We start from the raw sequence: 21378 nt of genomic DNA, 5'->3' as shown, positions 1-21378 counted from the left end.
TGATGTAACTCCATTGAAAAATTATTTGTATTTTCATCTCTTGTTTGGTTCTTTGCATTTTAATTAATGATTTATCACTAAATCATGCACTAGGATGCTTTGAGTTTGTAACATTATTTGATTTATAATATGTATCATGTTTCTATGATTTTTTTATTTTAATATCACTTTGGTTTTAGATCAAACTTTCTATTTATTATTGGTCTAGTATGATTCTTGAGGAGAGAGCCTGCACAGGTAACACAATCAGATTGAGGTTGTGGGTAGTTTCCCATGGTCTTGGGTTTGAAATTGATTTCAAGTTAAAGGGATGGGATGAATAATGCATGAAGGATCTTTCCCTAGTCTCACCCTTTCTTGAACATGTTGTAGGCCGCTGGACAAGGTCACATGGATGCCTCATAAAAAAAGATTCTTGAGGAGTGATCTTGAAATAGATTTGAAATATCAATACAAAATACTATAGTGAACTGTTTAGATGCATGATACTATGTCCTCCCTAGTACATTTTGACTATTTTTTGACAAAAATTGGTCAAATTTATGACTCATGTTGGTCAAATTTTTGACAAACTATTTTGTCACTATTTTTGTCATCAAAAATTCAACCAATTTTTGCTTTGGTCAAAATTTTGACCAAATTGACAATGATTTTTGTATGTTATAGTGATATATCCTCCTTTTCGATCACCAAAAACACTCATTGCCATTACTTATAGTGATATGTCCTCCTTTTTGATAGAAGAGATCACTATATGTTATAGCGATATCTCCTCCCTTTTTATCACTGCAAACACTCATCATGATGACTTAGAGCAATATCTCCTCTTTTTTAGTAGAAGAGATCATTATATCTTATAGTGATATCTCCTCCTTTCCAATCACCAAAAACACTCATTTTCATTACTTATAGTGATATCTCCTCCTTTTGGACAGAAGAGATCACTATATGTTATAGTGATATCTCCTCCTTTTTTATCATCAAAAATACTCATACTTTGGGTTGTCCTTCAGATCCCTTCTATATTGGTCCCTCATAGTCTTTATATGTTTGGATGCTCTTTTGAGAAGTAGGGCACTATCCAAAATGCTTTTTCCAAAGAGGTTCTCAAAAGATGTAATGGGAGAATTTTTTAATTTAGGACTTTGTTCATTCCACTTTTTAAAAAAAAAATTGTTAGATCAATAAATTTAATATAGTACAATAAATGGAAGAAAAAAAAAATATTATAGCAATTATATGAAACTACGTACCTTGACATATCGTGGGTCCAAATAACTTCAATGTCATTTCAAAAAGAAAATCATAGAAAACATCATTTCCTACAAAAAAAACCATTGGATTATAATTCCAAAATGAGTTATGTATAAGTAAACTACTATTACACTGTAAATAATAACAATTTTAGAGCACCTAGAAGCTTTGGTAATTTTAATGGAAACATATTTTTTTTGTTTAGCAACAATGTCCCTACAAATGAACTAGTACTAGTCATATAGGCTGCTCCAAGAAATGGTCCAACTTCACTAGTAGTGGTCTCTATTGTTCTATCGACTATAGGTGAGTCAATTAGTGCACAAATAGGTCCATGAGTATAAAATCAACCCAAAAATAATAATAATGCATGATTAACACATAACAAAATATAGCAAAACAAGGTTTTACCAGTTGTACTTGGTATACTCAAAGATGCATGCAAGCTCCTTGTTGCCCAAAATGTCATCGACAATATTGGAGTGGTGACTAAAGGAGTTGTCTGTACTTCATCATGAGCTAAAGAATACATTATTAGCAAAGACATTTGCAATGGATAAAGATCAAATGGGATACTAGCTAGAAGCATCTAAACATCAAAATTAAGTGTTATAATTTTGATGAAATCAAACAATGTTGCACTAGTAGGGTCACAATCTTCTGTTATTGTTCATATTGTTTCACATGTAGCTAGTGAACTTCATGTACTAATTATTCCATTTGGAGCAATATATCCAACTCTCTCATAATATCAATATGGAATGATTGGTTTCTATGAGAGAAATGGATAGCTTCTTTTTATGGTTGCATATACAGATGATATGTATGGAATGATGGCAGTTGCAGCTGTGACTGGTTTCTATGGCTAGAAAGATATTGGGGTTGCATATAAAGATGATTATTAGAGGAGAAATGGAGTAGCTTCTTTGAATTATGCGCTAGAAGATGTTAATGCTAAGATTGTTAACAAATAACCTTTCCTCCTAGAGTCAGTAAAAATGATATTGGAAGTTTTTTGGTGCAATTAGCTTTGATGGAAAAGGGTATTTGTTGTGCATATGAATCCAGAAATAGGTATTGATCTATTCTCTGAGGTATTGTAGCTTGGAATGTTGAACAATAACTATTTCTAGATAGCCACATATTGTCTCTCTTCCCTTTTGGACTTTGATGGACTTGACTATGAAACCATGAATTCACTCCAAGGAGTCCTTGCTATATGCAGACATATTCCAATTTCACATCAAGATCATGCTTTTAGAGTTTAAGGTGGAACAATATTTACAAAACTAAGATAATTGATTTCCACTTGAATGCATTTGGACTATATGCTTATGATGCAATCTAGACAATTTCCCATTCAATTGACAATTTCTTGAGGAAAGGCTGAAATTTTCATTTTACAAGTTATCCTTAGCTCTCAAATTTAATTGGAAATGAAATAGAAGTAGGAGAGTTAAAGGCGTTTGTAGGAGGATCATAGTTACATAATATATTGCTACAAAAAAATTTCACTAGCTTAACTGGTCATGTAGAATTTGATAAAACTAAAAAATTTCTTGGTTCTACATTTTTCAGATTATCAATATAGATGGAACACAGTTTCATGAGTTAAGTTATTGAGAAAATCAATCTAGCTTGTTCGTTATTCGTCCAGAAATCATAGTTGCCAAGTCACACATCCAACAAATTGTGGGTCAGAAAATGATTGATATAGTATGGCCAGGTCAAGAAAAACTAATACCATATGGGTGGGTATTTCTTAATAATGGCAAGCATCTTTTGATTGTTGTGCCCAAAAAGATTGGATTTCAAGAGCTTGAGAATACAATGTAAGGTAACACCAACATGATGAAGGGCTTCATTATTGATGTGTTTGTTGTTGTAGTGGCCTTGTTACCTTATGCTCTTTTGTACAAATTTTAACCTTTTGGAAATGGAAAATCAAACCCCAATTATGATGAGCTTGTGCAATAGGTTGCCTCAAAGGTTGGTATGCAGATCTATTCTTATATTTGCTACTATACTTTAAGATAATCATCTACATGTTAGAGCTCTCATGTAATTCTCACATTACATTTTTTGGTGCACCAGAGTTAATTTCCATATGCATACTAGGGTTATCTTTGTATAACTACAGTAGTGCAGAAATTTGATGCAAGAACATGGTGTACAACTACTGCATTCTTTCTTCTCATAGGAGTTGTTTTATAGACTTTGGAGCATAATCAAACTGTGATTTTCAAGGATGTCTAGAGGATCAAGCCACATTGTTAGCAAAGACATTTGCAGCATTGTTTATTCTCATTTGCAATGGATAAAGATCAAAGTTAAGTGTTATTTAAATGAAGGTTGTGCACTACAACTCTCACTATATTGACCACATGCTCTCATAGGTGTCACAAAATCTTGTAAGAAGAATATATACTATTTTAGATCATGATCCATAAGATACTATAACATATAAACATCTATTGAACTTTTATTATTTTTTAAGATTAATTACTGCTTAGCTTCAAAGAATTGACTCTAAGTATCAATTCTTCTTTTAGTGCCTCTATCTCCTCGTTATGTTTTGGTTGAGGACAAGGTCAAGAATTTCATCACTATAATTTTTTACAAGTTTATGGGCGATGAAGATGGGGTCATCGCTACATGCGATGTCATCTACAAATGACGCCTAAGTTTTAGTTCACATTTGATCTACTGTCATGTTCACTTTTCCCTATCAATAAGTATCAAGTTGTGACATCAATATCAATAAGATTCCATCAAAATAACTCTAAATTCATAAAGAAAAGAACATAATAATATGAAATTTGTTTCTACATTATTTGTACAATTACACTAATTAGGTTTAGTTATGTTGAAGAAGGTGTGTGAGCTAGTACATCCCCACCTATACCTTTTGATGTATCCATGTCACCCTATGAAAAAGATTAGTAATTCTTAGCAATCAATAATGTAATGAAAGTAATTGAATTACCCAAAAAATATATTAGTAAATCATGATTGCATCATACTTGACATTGATCATATGTCAACATATATTTCATTGGTCATGTCATTGATCATCATATTCATCTATGTCATGATCATCATCACCATCATCGTACTTGTCACTTTGATAATTATCATTACCACCACCATCTTCATCACCACCATCATCATCATATTCATCCCCATTATCATGACCATCATTGCCTTGATCATCACTATCTTCATCAACATGATCATGATCATCATAATCATCACCATCATTGTTGGCATCACCAAAATCATCATCTTCTTCTTCTTCTTCATTGTATAATAGTTGTTCATGATCATCATTTACTTCATCTTTTGATTCTTCAATATCTTCTTCTTCCATCACATTATACTTTATCAACCTTCCTCTTGGATCATGTCTAACAACAAATGATCAACCTAATTTATGTGGAATGCCAAAGTAAAATACTTGCTCACATTAGCTTGGGTGAACATAGGGTTCATCTCAAACTAGCTCAAATGACCTTGTATTAATCATTATAAATCCACTATCATATTCAATAATAGTCCTATCAAGATGATTTTGATTCAACCCTAGCTTTTACCATTTGATAACAAATAGAATTAACTTGAATGAATTAAAGTCACACTCAAGTATATCATTCAAAATACCATAGTATCAATTTTCATATTATTGAGGATGTATATCATTTCTAGACAAAATATTGGTGACCTCAAATACTACACTTATCCCATAATCACAAGTTTTCTTCATTTTGTTTAACTTTTTTACACGAAATTTATGACCATCGTAGTACATAGCTTTGTGGTGTTTGATTTGCAATTATTGAAACTTGTCAAGATTATTTGCATCGATCTATGAGTTGATATTAAACTTATGAATTATGATTAGTAATCTTCTACATACCTTTCTATTTGTTAAGCCATATGCTAGATCAAATACCATTGGCATAACATTGGGATCTCCATTACAATGAGCTTTTTTAACTAATGATGCAACACTGTCCCATGTTAATGAGTGACCATTTCCTTGAGACTGCTGAATCCATATCACCATCCAATCAAGATTGATTGCAATATACAAATGTAGTGCATCCCACACATGACCAACTATAAAGAAAATAATTAAACTAGTTAGAAACAACTTATATTAACGATGGATAAGAATTAATTAACTACAATACCATCTTATCATTACCTCTCACTTTCTTCAATCTACCTTTCCCCATCAAGTACTCCCCTTCAAATCTATTAATGGAGTTGGGATCCCAAATGTGATCTACATGAATCTTTGATGCAAACTTGAGAAGATATTCACTAATGTACACTATGTTATGGTATACCATATATGATCCCTCTACCATAGAACCCTCAAGATGTTCTCTTTGCCAAACCAAGCCCTTCATAAATTTTAAGTACCTCTCAACCATCCACATTGGCCTAGTTTGTATAGGTCCACACAATCCAGTCTCCTCAAATTGATGTATGAGGTAGTGTTCTTGAGCATTGAAAAAAGTTGAAGATCAACCATTTTTCATTTCAAACATAAGCTATCAAATTTTTCTCTTCCAATATTTTATTTCATTTTTTATCAATTTCTTTAGATGATAACCACCTAAAAGAGATTCAATATACAAAAACATATATGAGATTTTAGATAAAAATATACAATAAATTACATAAAAAGTAAAGTGAGTCATAAATATAATATATGTACAAAAAATCTAAGAAATAACACTTCTAACCTCATGTATTTTCCAAGATCATATATAACTTGTTTAATACTATTGTCAAACTAGTATAGGAGAGATAAAGGTAAAACGTACTGCAATCATTAAAAAATGATCTTTTTAATAAATTATGAAATAAGACAATAGGTAGTACATGAAATTTTACAAATATATTATAAATAGATAACACGGCTTACCTTTATGAAAGTATGCCAATCATTTGTTTTCAATCTTGGTCCAAAATCACCTTTCTTTGATAGAAGACCACTTATATTTGTAGCAAACCCAATGGGAAATCTTGTTTTTTTAATGACTTCTTTTAATGCATCACTTTGCTGCTTCATTAATAACCATGAAAGGGCACTCATATTTATGTGGTCTCCATTGCTATTTGATTGAATGAAAATTTTTAATGCATGATTAGATTCATGAATGTCATTACAAATTTTGACAATTTTTTCTCTATCATACCTTCCATCCAATATTTTCCATAGTGTCTCTGTTACATTCTTTCCAATATGCATAGCATCAAATAAATACATGATTGGGAGATCCTTGTAGTCTAGTAACCTACTAAATTGAGTAGGACAAATTTTTATTGCTCTAGGAAGTTGGTCATTAATTCCTTGATGACCTTCATAAGCACCAATTACATCATTAATAAATAAAAAATAATATCAAAATATAAATTTCAAACTTTGGACCACAAACTAGACATTACCTTAGCAATTTAGTCGATCATATTCCAACCTTGATAGATGAGGTGTCATTCTTTGCGGCTTTGATGTTGTTCCTTCTTTTCTATTAAAAAGATGTTTTTCAGTAATTCAATATGTATGATTATTATGGATAAAGTACCTAAACTCATTGAACACTTGCTTTCCAAAACTTCTTGAATGACAAGATTTCATCTTTGGATTACAAACTGGACATGCAAATTTTCCCTTTGTTTGAAGACCTAAAAGATCATGTATAGTTGGAGTTTGTGCAATTATCATGCACAACTTAAAATATAACAATAATGTGTAAGCACTATAACAGACCAAAAATATGTGACCTTAACAAAATAGTATATCACAAAAATAAGTTAGCCTAGGGGCATCATGTGTTGTCCATACAAGCATTGCGTGGAATTGAAATTGTCTTTGTCCTATTGGTCTAGAGATGTCATACATAGTGACCCCATTCCATAAATTAAACAACTTGTTAATAAGGGGCTTAATATACATGTTCATATTTTTAACTTGGTACTTACTTAGTAATTGAATGAATATAAACATTACACAATTATTATGACCATTTTGATGTATTAATATAAATTAATTTAGATAACTATTAAATTAAAAAAACCTAGTATAATCATTCACAATATTATGTGATCCCTTTTTATGGACATCTAAGGAGGAATGTTATTGTTAATAACAAAAACAAGCCACACTGAATAAACATATCACATATCTCCAAATGGATTGACATTGTCCACTACTAATAAAAGCTTGAGATTATGAGGTTATTCTTTGAAGTGTGGCCATATTTTTTCTGTGTTTAAATGCAAAACCATCTACAAGCATTGGCATAATGTCATCTCAACTTCTATTGTGTGTATGGTAATCCATAAATTGTGCCAAGCTAGTAGACCTGAATAATTGTTCAAGATGTGAAATAATGAGAATGTATCAAAGAACCTTGTGAGACACCTTTTTTAATTTTTTGATCTGACCGATATCTACTAATATGACAATTATGACATTCTATTACAAATTTATGTTGTTTATGATATAGAATGTGATGATTGGGACATGCACGTATTATTGTTCGATACTTCATTCCAATTTGATTCATAATGGTAGATAATTTTCAATATGAATGAGGCAAAATGTTGATGGTGTTAACAAAAACTCACCTATCAACCTACAAAAAAAAACATGGATTGTTAATTTAATAAATAGTAATGGTATGGTAAAATTGAAGATGACAAAAATGACATTACCTTAGCATACATGACATTGCTACATTAGATAAACTATTCATAACCTTCAAGTTCAACAACACTATAGTAGAGAGAAGATTTTTTTGGGAGCCTTGGTATAGGGGCTCCTATGACTTCTCAAGTATAGGTATATCAAGACCATCTTCATCATCATTATCAAATGCGCTAGTACCATCATCATGATCATCTTCATTAGTTGTGCCGATGCCATCTTCTTTAATTATGTCATCTAGCACTTTATCATCTTCTTCCATGGGAGCATTATCCTCAATTAGATATTCACACCTTCATGTTCCTCCAGTTGGAAATCCACATTCACCAATTGAATAAAATCATGGCCCCCTTCAATGTGATCATGTTGCCTAAAATGGCTTTGGGATGTTGTGATTAGAATTCTTCAATTCTTTAAGCCTTTACACTTTTTGCAAGGACAATTATATTTATCATCTTTTCTTTAGAACTGATACCACAATCTAACAATTGTCTCATTAGTTTTTTTTGGGTTCATATTGCCAGACGTGGTCTTTCTTCATAGGAGAATATATTTGTAAAATTATTAGACATGGTGTATTAAATATTTATATCTTCACATATGGTTTTGAAATTAATTTTTTTTTAGTGTAATTAATGTGTATATCTGCAAAAGTATTGGACATTTTGTACTTAATGTTTATATCTACACATATGGTTTTGAAAGAAAAATTTGGTCTAATTAATGTGTATATCTAGAAAAATATTGGACATATTGTACTTAATATTTATATCTGCACATATGGTTTTGAAAAAAAAATTTGGTCACCTCGCTCAAATTCAGCTATATTATAATCAATGAAAATTTGTCTTCTTACAATTCTCTTTGTGCTAAGTTGTCACCTTGCTCAAATTCACACAAATCGAAGAAATTATATGACCTTGAATTTTCTTGTGTGCTAAGTGAAAGTAGTGGGAATACCTAGCTACAGGAAAACTCTTAAGAAGTCTTGATCTTTTCTCACTTACTTACAAAGAGTGAGCATATCATTTAATTGGGCAGTCAAATAAAGTGGGTTATACATAACCATCTTATGAAGTATGTATAATGATTGTAGAGCTTAACAATATGTAAAATGAACTCCATATGTCTTTTGAACTTTATAATTTCAGAGGTTCTCAATTGAAAACACTACATCACATGAAAGAGAAACCAAGGTTTGTTGAATGTTGGAGTTTTTTGTCAAAAGAGGAGATATTTAGCCTTTATTTGTAAGCATGTAATACCTAAATTATAATTAGTCTCTAGACAAATTATTTCAAAGTCCAGATTTTGATGCAGAACTTGAGACGATGATTACATTAAATAAGGGTTTTAAGAATCAATTTGACATATTGATAAGCATTTTAAAAGATCTTACCTTCATAACTATTTCAATCCATCATGTTAATGATATGGGTAAATGTCCAATTTGCACTAATGATTTGTATTGGGAGAGGAGGTGGTTGAGATGCCTTTTCATCCAACCCATATATTCCATTCTCACTAAATTAAACTATGGTTGCTCAAACAATCCACTTGTTCGAACAAGTGTAAACGAAACATTGTAAATTGTATCCCCATATAATTTCTTTTTTATCTAGGTCCCACTAAAACCATGTGGCCTTCCACATCTATTTTTTCTTATCCCATCTTTATTCCACACATATTCATAATAGTGTATCTCCAAGTAGGATCTTTGTTCCAAATTCAGATCCATCTTGGGAAGAGAAGGATGATTAGGGAGGACAAGGGAAACTTAGGGTTTCTCTTTCCTTAAAATCTACCCCTATCCTCAATGTTTGGCATCAAATCTAAATGGGCAATATTTATTTGGTTTCAGTAGGGATTATAGGCCTATTTCACTCTTATTTGAGATTTGCATCCCAAAATGGTTGGGCGAGGTATATAAACAAGGGTGCCTCCATTATTTTGGTAAGTGTCCAATTCACTTCAAGGTAATGAATTCTAATCTTAGATCTCTCAACTATATTTTTACATCAATACTTGTGATCAAATGAAAAGAGCATCAAATCATCAAGGTATAAGGCATTATTTCTCAAATACAACCTCTATTACATATCAATGTAACCTTTTACCTATTTTTCTATGCACAGGAATAGGCAGTAGATGTGCAAGAAGAGATATAAATACATGTAGAAAAGAACTGCATTTCACAACTAATTTCATTGATTGTAAACAAAAAGAAATTGACTACCATCAAATCAGAATCTAGAAAATTAATATATATAAATTATAAAGTAAAAAATTTATCATGTACTTATAAAGAAACATAACATTTATAAAAAGTCATTAGAAAAAATGAATTTTAATTGGTAGAGACTACAATGAGAGGGAGGGGGGCATGGACACGAAGGGAGATAATGCTAATGGGGAAGAAGATAATCTTAGAGAGGAGGAATGTAAGGAGAGGATGGGTGGAAATAGAAACATCACTATTAAGATGCCTGCAAATAGAGATGAGGATTTTGAGGGCAAGTCTAATAGGAGTTTGAAAAGAGGGAGAGATATCGACTCTAAGAAGGACAAGTAGGAGGAAGGGAAGGATAACATTGAGGAAGATGAGAAGTAGGGGAGTGGGTAAAAGAATGAGTAGGAAGTTGAGGAATATGGGTCCAGCTAGTACACATGTATGATTTCAGGCAAAGATGGGAGAGTAGTTTGGATAAATTTTGATAATATTTCTACGAGGATGGAGCTTAAGAGAGAGATGATCAAAACTCTAGTTAAGGAGAATAAGGAGGGCAAAATTCAAATGGAGGAGCTAACTGACCCTACCCTTGTTATTTTGAGTGAAATCACAAAGGAAAACCCTCAGATGGATGTGCTTAATAATGCTAAAAATAATTCTGTTGAGAGTTATTGAACCACTACATGGACTTTCCATGAAATCCAAGAGCTCAAATATAGAGTGGGTAGACTAGAAAGGGGTAATTGAAGCATGTAGAACAGGAAAATAGAGGAGGAAAAGGAAATGGATAATAGAGTGGAGGAACCGAAGAGTAGAGTTTAGACTATGAAGGGAACTCTGTAGAGAATTGCTAAGCAAAGCTATAAAATTCTAAGAGAATCAAATGCCAACATAAAGGTGCTCACAAAAAAATTTGAAGAACATAGGGCTAGTAAGGAGGATGGCCAATATCCCAACAATGGAAAGGATAAGACTCTGGAGGACGGTTCAAGAAAGAGAACCATATCCAACACAAAGAAGAAGGACATCCAAGAACTTGAGAAAGATCTTTTAGACTTGAAAGAGGTGGCTCAAAGAATGACTAAGCTAGAGATTCAAGCTATGAAAATCCTCAGAGAAATTGCCTGAGCCTTTCTCTTGGCTTTTTGGGCTTGTCCTTGTTTGTTTGCTTTGCTTCCCTATTTATTTATGTTTTTACTTGTTTTCCTATGGGAAGCTGTTACTTCTGTCAGTGGCTTTTATGCTGATAATACGTTAAGCACTTTATCTATGCTTTTATTTTACTATTGTAGGGTTTCAAGGTCCCATTAACACCTATTTTCCTTAATAAAAAATCAAGTTAATATGAATAATCTAAAAAATGTCACAATAATACTTAGCCTACCAAATGAATGCCTTCCATTAAAAAATGGACTTGTTGCCTTAACTTAACATAGTTTTACTATAACTAAAAGTCATCTTTCACCTTTTCAATCCAACTACATCTCAGAAGCTTTTTAATTTATCAATTTTCAAACTCTTTAGCATTGGATTGCATGATCTGCCCACTTCTACAAAGATGTTTGAAAGAAGAAGATTGTTCACATAATTCTTAAGATCCAAATTAAAAAATAATGTTGATGAAACACTCATGAGCCTATTTTCATATGTAATTTAAAAGTAGTAAGAAATAAAATGCATAGACCCACCCCAGGTTTCAACTCACATCTTGGTAATAAAAATTTACGGATATCCTCAAGATAGCTAGCACGGGAAATGAGTTTAAGACCACAAATAAAGATTAACTATATATGTAGTGCATTGATCAATATATATATATATATATATATATATGATTTTACAATGTAATCTTGTCTATCTACTATTATCAATATCATAACTTTTGTCAGCAACTAGCTAAGCCTACTTGATTTGTTTATATGATACAATATCATCATGACGATAGCTTTTTTTTTGTGGTTTATGTTCTATCAACTTTGTCTATCATGCATATTCGCTGATTGCTTTAGGATTGGGAATTGGGGGATAGAAAATTAAATTAAAGTAAAAAACAAACTCAAAGTGTTGTGTTTCATTCAGAAAAATCTTCTTGGTTAAGATCATGGAATGGGTTTTTTGGGTTGTAGTGCTAGCTTCAGCTGGTTTAGGATTACTTCTCTTAAAGGTTACAAGAGATATATGGTGGATGCCACTGTAGTTAAAAAAGTACTTTGAAGCCCAAGGGATTGGAGGTCCTTCCTATAAGCTACTCCATGGAAATACCCTTGATATTGTTAGAACGACTACAGAGGAGAGTTCTAAGCTATCAATGTTAGGGCACAATATAACTCCTTCAATTATTCTTGTGTATCATCAGTAGGGGAAAACTCATGGTTGATATATTGTATACTTAATTTTTTTTGAATTTTTGAGTTCTAAAGCTTCATAATCACCATTGATTTTAGTTTCTATGAATTTTATCACCAGACAGTGTCTCTAGTTGCAATCATAGTAGAAGGGGAAAAAACACAAAAGCATCCTAAATTTAAAATAATATTTGAAGGAAGTTTTGCAAATTATTTTTTGGTAATATTTTGCTTGAACTTGTTCTAATTATGACTATTGTACTACTTGAACACATTTCAATTAGCTTTTTGAACAGCTTGTATTTCATTTTTAAAAATTACTATCATTGTGATTGGAGTAGTATATAAGAAGAGGAGGATGTGAATCACCAATTCATTAGGCATTCATTTAATTGTAATATAGGTTAGGATTACGTTTACTGGTTTGGGACCAAACCCAGACTTTTATATATAATGGCCTAGAATTTTATAGCATTGAGATGAATTCCAACATAGACATGTATGACTAATATAATGATATGAAGATTTGTTTACAATGATTTAATTGGGGTAATGGGAGATTATAATTGTTCGAATAATTTGAAAGATGAGAATGATGACACCAAAAACTAATCAAACATAGAAACAAAACCAATGGATTGTGATTTATTTGTGGATGGATAGACATGACATTTAACATAGAAGAAAAATATCAAATTGATAACAGTAGACACACATTTATAAGTTAAATCAATGATACCAATTCTTACAGAGTTTTTCTTTCGCTAAATAACTCTCTTGTTGGGCAATCAACCAGGTGCTCCTAGAATAATGAATTCCAACTGGAAGAACTCCCCTGTTGGGCCTATTGTTCAGTAGGAGATCCCTTCTTGTGGCTTGCCGTAAGGGGATTACCTATTGCTAATGGGGAGAAATCTTTTCTTCATTAGGGTTTTATGCTCTTGAATGGAGATCCCAATAAGAATAGCTTTATTTTGGAACCCTTTGTTTGGTACTTTCACAGGGGTATTCTTGTACGTACAACCTAGCCCTTTCCCTAGCACACTACCATCGAATTCACAATTGCTATAAAATCCGTGTTTGGAAGAAATATATAGTTTTGATGTCAATGGCACTGCATAGGAAAGTAAAAAAATAGTAAATCAAGACATCACATATATGGTATCCGCTGGAAGCATGGAGCAAAATTTTAAAACTGAATCCTATCCAATCAACCACATACCTCTCATTAGATATGCCCAAAATCCTTAGCTCCAATAGCTTTTGCAATCCTAAAATCCTCAGCTCTAATAACCCTAATTGTGCCGCAGAGATGAAATAACAAACAAACAAACTTTTCTCTATTTTTTTATTTGAACCTGAGTTGGTCAAACTTTTGACCAAATTGTGAAACTCTAATTTGGTCAAAATTTTGACCAACTCGGGTATAAAAACAAAAAAAGGTATTGAACAAGCCAATTAAGAGCTTGGTCGAAAATTTAGGTGGAAATTTGACCTATAATGTACTAGTGCCTATCAGCGAAATTCTAAAATATTAAATTATCTATATATTATATTTTTGTAAATTTATCAATTTAATTATTTCATTTTAAACATACTTTATACAATATAAAATACTCTACTTATAAAGCTTACAATTGATTAAATTTCTATAGTTGCAACTTTTTTATAATATACTTTTCAATATCTTTATGGTAGGTTGTATATTCATCTCGTATATCAAATTTTCTTTCAATATTCTACCCTTTTATAGCTTGTGATTGCATATATATACAACATGTTTGAGAATATTGGAGCATTGATCACTACATTTTTCTATAAAAATGATAATTAATTTTCCTCCAAAATAAATATTGTGAAAGGTGTTATCTTCAATTGTTACTTATCATTTTTTTGTTTCATTTTTCTTTTTAATATATATTCTCTTTTTGTAATTTGTTTTCTTTTTAGTTCCAGTTTAAAGAATGCCCACTAGCAACAAAAAATTCCACTTGTTCATTTTTTCCTATTTGAATCAATAATTTTCATATATCATTATATAAATATGAGAAGGTTCAATTTAACAAAAAAAATGTCCTTATATGTATATATGTATACATATACATATATGTAAATGCATTGAATGAATTTGAAGAGAACATTTCAGAGAAATTTGAATAACAATATCTACATCTACATTTAAAATCACTTAATGGTTCATCATCAAGTTGGTTTAGGCAACTTAGGTTGTGAACATTATAAAACACTAATCTTCAAAATAAATCAAGGTAGGTGATAAAGAGATGTTGATGTAAACATTTCCATACAATTCTCTCCATAAATATTCCTACAAATTCCTTAATAACTTGGATTGTAAAAACTTATTGCTCCTTACTAACATTGAATATTTAAAACATGTTGAATTAGTTTCTCTTTATGTAGTTGGTCCTTTTGGATACTTTAAGATTCATACAAACTGGTTAATTAAACCTTTTTTTATGAAGGTCCTATGCTTACCGCTTATCTCATTTGCCAAAATAAAATTCACATTTCTTTGAATTAGGAATTAATGGACAATCTTGAAGAAGCAAACAATAAGCTTATATAGGCTTATGAGAAAATTGCAAGACCTTTGTTTGAGAATTTTTTAAATATATGCCAAAAAATGACATTGAGAACAAGTTAAATTTTATCAAAGATGAGACCACAAAAGGACTTAAAATTTTAGTGGAACAAAAGAAGTTAATTTTTGTCACAAATGACAACTATAAAGAAAATTATATATGGAAAATTCTAGCTTTCCAATAATTTAACATAATAATAATAAATCTTTTGCAAAATATTGATGGAATAACATGTTTTCCTTTTAAGCTCTTTCAATGAGAACTATATTATATGGTTCCTAGGTTACCATCGTAATATGATTTTAGTATTCATTAGATACACAAAAAAATGTTTCATAAGCATCATAAGAGATGTATAATTATTGATATGATAGATTTGTGTGATATATTTATAAAAAAATATTGATAAATAATAGATGTGTGAGATATATTTGTGAACATAATGCAGTGAAGAATTGTTACTTATGTGTATTGTATTTGATACATTAGAATCCAAGATAATAATTCTATAGTTAAATCAATTCAAAAGTAATGTATAAGTATTCCAAAAGTTATTATCACTAATATTAAGACAACCTTATAAAAGTAAGGGGATCCCACCCCCCCTCCCCCCCCCCCCCCCCCCCAGGTCCCCGCCATACCCCCCTCCCCCCCTCACCCGCCTCCCCACCTTAAAAGCCTCAACTTTCCGAATAATTTTTTCCAACAATGAGATGAGAAAGAAGGATAAACTCGTAAGGATTTTTTATTAAAGAAAATTAAGAAACACAAAATGATAATGATAGCAATAGTTAAAATTCCTATCTAAGGTGAAATGTTTGATAAGGATCAAAGAAAATTGTCACATGGTTTAAAGTAGATGTCAAACAAACCCAATTTGACACTCAACCAATTGTTCCCTTTGAATAAATTTAACAAGCTTTCAATGTTTGAGGTCTTTCTTTGTTAGTAGATATTCTTCCCACTTTAGCTCATCTCGGTGACTCTTTTAATGACCTTGTTAACTTTGAAGCTAATGACACTCACCTAGAGACATCTTTAGTACAACTAGATGGACAAGTTTTCATTGTGTCCGTTAAGTAACTCTAGATACAAGGCAATGTTTCCCTCACCATAAAATAGAAAAATAATGACATCCTTCTCGAAATCCTTGCAAGAGTGTAGCTTAATGTGAACATGAAATGTTCCAAAACAAATATGTATATATGACTTTTTTCAAAATATTAATTTTTTTAATTTAATAAATTTGATATTATATTATATATAGACCTAGTATTATATATTTAAAGGAATTCAATTAATCACATATAATATACTTTGATCTTTTGAATCTAACCTTACCCATTCTCAATTGTACTAGTGAAGACAATTTTTATATTTATTATCTATACATCCATCTTTAAATCAAATTGTAAATTAATGTATCATAGTTTATCTATTAACAAACCAATAATAATAATTATTAATATAATATCAAATAAAAATTCTTATCATGCCACATTAACGACCAAATGTCATTTTGTTCTCATTATTTCTTTCGATTGCATTCGCGCTTGCATTGGACTGTAATTTGGGTTTTGGTAAGGGAGGGAAGGCGAATGGTTTTTGAGTCGAACGGATTGTGGACTGGAATGGAAAGTGAAAAGGTGTTTCATAGCTTATATAGCGCGTCATGGATACAATGTTTCATAGTTTATTTACTATGTCATGGATACGATTTCTTTATTTCATGCAATGGAAAAATCTACAAGAATGGCTGAAAGGAATCTGAACAAATGTCCCTCAGCTGCAGATGATATCGAAGAAAAATTTGGTCCCATCAAAGAAGAGGAGGTTCCTCCAAATTACAAGCACTCCGGATTTGACAAATGGCTTTTTTTGGAATGTGCAGCTTTATTGGCTCTTATAGCAGGATTGCTTTCGAGCCTCATAGTCGGGTCTCTGAAGAAACGTTTCATTTGGGGGTTAGAGTCATGGAAGTGGTTTTTGATGGCTCTGCTTGTTTTCTCCGGGAGACTCGTTTCTGGCTGGATAATTCGTGTGGGGGTTTTCGTAATCGAGAGAAATTTCATTTTGAGAAAGAGGGTCCTCTACTTTGTCTATGGAGTGAGGAGTAGTGCGAAGAATTGCCTCTGGTTCGGCTTAGTTTTGCTCGCTTGGCATCTCATATTTGATAAAAAGGTAGTAACCGTTCCACACTCTCGTTTTTCATAATTGTTCTTCTCAATGAAAATGCATTTTCATAATTGTTATTGTTTGTTGGGGATAGGGTTTTTCTTCTTAGTCATCTGCAAATTCCTCTTTATATTTGTGATCTCTTTCACATTCTAATATTTTGGTGAATTTTTGCTATCAGTTCGAGCGAGCTACCGAGAACAAAAACCTGTTGGATTACATAGGGACATTTCTACTTTGTCTTCTGTGCGCCTCATTTCTATGGCTATTCAAAACACTATTGGTGAAGATTTTGGCTTTGAATTTTCATGTGAAAACATATTTTGACAGAATTCAGGAGTCCATATTCCATCAATATGTGCTTGAAACTATATCTCCGCCCCCAATGATGGAAATCCATCAATCCTCTGCTCTAGCAGATACAAATAATACGAACAATGCAGGACACGTGGAAATTCAAATAGATCCTCCTGATAACAAGAATAATGATAGGGCAGGGCTCAAAGAGGAAGGGAGCACCAATGGGATAACTATTAAACAACTGAAGAAGCTGAATCAGAGGAATGTCTCTGCTTGGAAAATGAAGAGATGGATCCGAAATATCAGGCATTCGGGAATCGCTAACACAATTGACAGGTCTTTGAATTACCATAAACATGATCCGAAGATCGATAGTGAACGTCAAGCAGCAATTAAGGCAAAGAGGATATTTGAAAATGTTGCTAAGCGTGGAACAGAGAATGCATCCACTGACTTGTTCTTTGAAGTAATTCCTTTACCTCACATAGGCTTTGTCCTACAATGAGGTGCCGTACTAAGCTTTGTTTTTGTTATTCAAGAATTAGAAAGCTAACATTTAATAGTCCATAGATAATGCCAATTCTAGTTTCTGGTGGATTGTTCCAATAAAAATTTGTAGCAGGCAATACTATTGGCAGTTTATTTATGTCTTAACAGAACGCCATTGCCATTTAAACTGGCATCCTCACAGAATAAGATCCACAAGCGCTCTTGATCACTACTATGGACTGGAAATTGGTATCCCAGTTCCTAACCATACTGCAGTCTGACCATGTACCCATTCATGTGTTTGGTAATTAAACCATGAACTAATACCAAAACGGCTCTGCTAAGCATCATGTGCAGCAGTTTGTATTGTATGATCACTTTGGTGCTAATGCCATTGTTCTGAAACACCTGACTTTTACAAAAGCACCAAGGAAAAAGCATGAACCCACTAGCATAAATAGGACCAGAGAATATCAGGAAAATCCACGGCTCATGGTTCATTTACTTCTGGGAAAATGAATATGTTTCAGAATTATTTTTTCTTACTTAAATTAGAGTCCCATCTTTTGCAGTTATATTGAGGAAGATGACCTGCTGAAGTTAATGAGGAAAACAGAGGTGAGCAGAGTCTTTCCCCAATTTACAGGAGCCTCAGATACAGGAAGGATCACTGAATCGTCTCTTGCAAACTGGGTGGTATGCTATTTCAAATCAGTTCCATACTGCTTTTAAGTATCACTCCCAACATATAGCTAGATGTGGTTTTGTTCGGAACGTTGTGCTTATTTCATGTTCTTTTGACCTAATTTTGCTGTTTTATTCCGACGAAAGCAGCACAAAATAAGTTAAACTAGGCAATACTGATTATCTAGTTCTATTAGCTCTTTCTTGGGACATACTGACTAATGTATCTTTTTTGTGGCAGATGAATGTTTTTGAAGAAAGGAAATTACTTTCCCGGTCTCTTAATGACTCCAAAACTGCAGTTAAACAGCTACACAGACTCATCAATGCAGTTGTGGTTATAATCATAGTAATGTTCTCTTTGGTACTTCTGGGCATTGCCAGCACCCGTGCTATTGTTATAATATTAACTTCCCTTCTGCCTGTGGCTTTCATGTTTGGAAATACCTGCAAAACAATCTTTGAAGCCGTTGTGTTTGTATTTATCACACATCCATTTGACGTGGGTGATCGGTGTATTGTTGATGGAGTTCAGGTAAAAGTCATCCTTCTTACCTTTCACAAATGACTGAAATGAGTGAAGATTCACCTATGAACAAAAAAAGAAAAAGTAGAAAATGTTACAGATTGGTTTTTGAATACAACCGTACAACTAATTGATATTTGAATGGTACAGATGGTTGTGGAAGAAATGAACATCTTCACTACAGTGTTTCTGTTGAGTGATAACGAGAAAGTATACTACCCCAACTCAATATTATCCACGAAACCAATCATTAACTATCATAGGAGTCCAGATATGGGAGAGAGTTTTGACTTCTTCGTGGATGCTACTACTACTGTGGAAAAAATTGTTGCGCTTAAGGATCGAATAAGCAGGTCCTTTTATTTGTGATTTTTTTTAGCAATGGTATAATATGAGGCACGGTTACACATAAATCTGCAAACACCCTTACATACGAAATACTTGATTGGGTTAATCACATAAAGTTTCTAGAAATTTATTCTTAAATCTCAGCAACAAGAGAATCATAAACAAACTCATCTAGGTCCATTGGTCCACTTTGGCCTAAAGGCCAGTAAGGTTAGGTTAGCTTATCTTATTTATGAAACAGGTATTTCCTTGATTTGTATGAATATTTAGGCACTGTGTTTGTTTATGCAGCTATATTGAAAGCAAGCATCATCATTGGCACCCAGACTATAATTTGTTTACTAGGGAGATTGAGAACACTAATAGGATGAGAATGGGCCTTTGCCTCAGACATACAATGAATTATCAAAACATAAGTGAGAGATCAAATAGAAGATCTGCATTGCTACTGAAAATGAAGGACATGCTTGAGGAACTTCAAGTTGAATATCAAATTTTGCCTGAAAAAATGCCTGTTAAGTTTGTTGGGTCTACTGTAAGATGAGATCCTCATTCATTTCTAATGAGTTGAGGTAAATAAAGAATAACAATTTTTATTGGAAGTGTTTCTTTTTCTTTGTTTTGTTTTAATGATTGTTTCATTACTTATCTTGGAATCTGCATTGGTAATTATAATGACAAATTCTTTTGGATTGTGTTTTGTAGGGAACAAAGCTCCATTGCTTTGTGCACAAGGTACATGTTTCTGGTTTTGAATGTTCTTTGCCAGAAAATAGAATTTCTGAGGTATGAAGTACAGGTAGAAATACATTTTATTTACTAGTATTATGGTTTCTTTGAATATAATATTTTTAAAAATTTGTATGCTATGGTAGTGAGCTAGTGAGAGTAAACTTCGCAACAATTGTCACTCAATATCTTCAGCATTTTTGGCTTAAAAAACAAGGTGAGGCCTCTGTATGTTATGATTCTTGAATGGGCACAGATTGTCGTGATAGCTTACAAAGTTTGCTGGGACAAGGGGTGCTATCATGCAGATATTTCTGCAGCCTTTAAAGGAGTTGATATGAAATATCCTAGCTTTAAGTGATACTAAATTACACTCAAAACTGAGCTAAAACAATTTGAAATAACACTGTAAAGTGAAAATGCCTCAACTCAAAGAAAATGGTTAACATACAAAATGGAAACGCCAATAGCAAAATAGACTACAATTACACAGAGATGACTAGCTTGCAAGGTTTCTTAAAATTGCTTCCGCTCTCTGCTCTATCCTGGGCAGAGCCCACTCATGCTGAATTAGACCGTCTTTCTCTGCGCCAAGAGTCTTGGATGGACCAACCTCAAATCCTCCACTCATTTACATCATTCGCTGCGTATCGTCTAGGGCATTTTCTTCTCCTAGGATCAAGCTAAACAGTCCCCTCAGACCAAAGAGGTTTAAAAAATACAACTGCTCACATAGCTGACATCTACTGTGCTCAAATCAATTCCATTTTGTAACATAGATCGAAAACGCTGAGTTAATGGAAAAGGCATCTTTGCTGAGTTTGTCTGAATCTTGATGCCAATCAAACTCCTTTCAAATATTTCAAGAATCGGATAAAAGGTCAGATGTAACAGTCACATTCTTTTCACTTAACAGCTGTTCTTTGTTGTGTTTGATTATTTGATCTCTCACTTTTTCCTACCACTCCGCCAAA

At 32.4% G+C, this 21378-nt stretch overlaps 1 protein-coding gene across 1 annotated transcript; it reads left to right on the top strand.

Moving 5' to 3' along the window:
* The first annotated feature begins 16905 nt into the window (after positions 1–16905).
* On the top strand, positions 16906–20765 carry LOC149528073 (mechanosensitive ion channel protein 6-like). The gene is made up of 10 exons (XM_089808002.1): positions 16906–17334; positions 17510–18094; positions 18267–18392; positions 18475–18605; positions 18690–18813; positions 19043–19336; positions 19478–19680; positions 19967–20210; positions 20381–20461; positions 20661–20765. The coding sequence occupies exons 1-10, from the start codon at positions 16906–16908 to the stop codon at positions 20763–20765; spliced, it is 2322 nt and encodes a 773-aa protein (XP_089664128.1).
* Positions 20766–21378: the final 613 nt, after the last annotated feature.

Source organism: Cupressus sempervirens, chromosome 11 (assembly GCF_028749045.1).
Source record: "Cupressus sempervirens isolate cs-2001-9-10 chromosome 11, ASM2874904v1, whole genome shotgun sequence".
In the NCBI taxonomy this organism is placed as follows: domain Eukaryota; kingdom Viridiplantae; phylum Streptophyta; class Pinopsida; order Cupressales; family Cupressaceae; genus Cupressus; species Cupressus sempervirens.
This window is presented reverse-complemented; position numbering and strand designations above follow the sequence as displayed.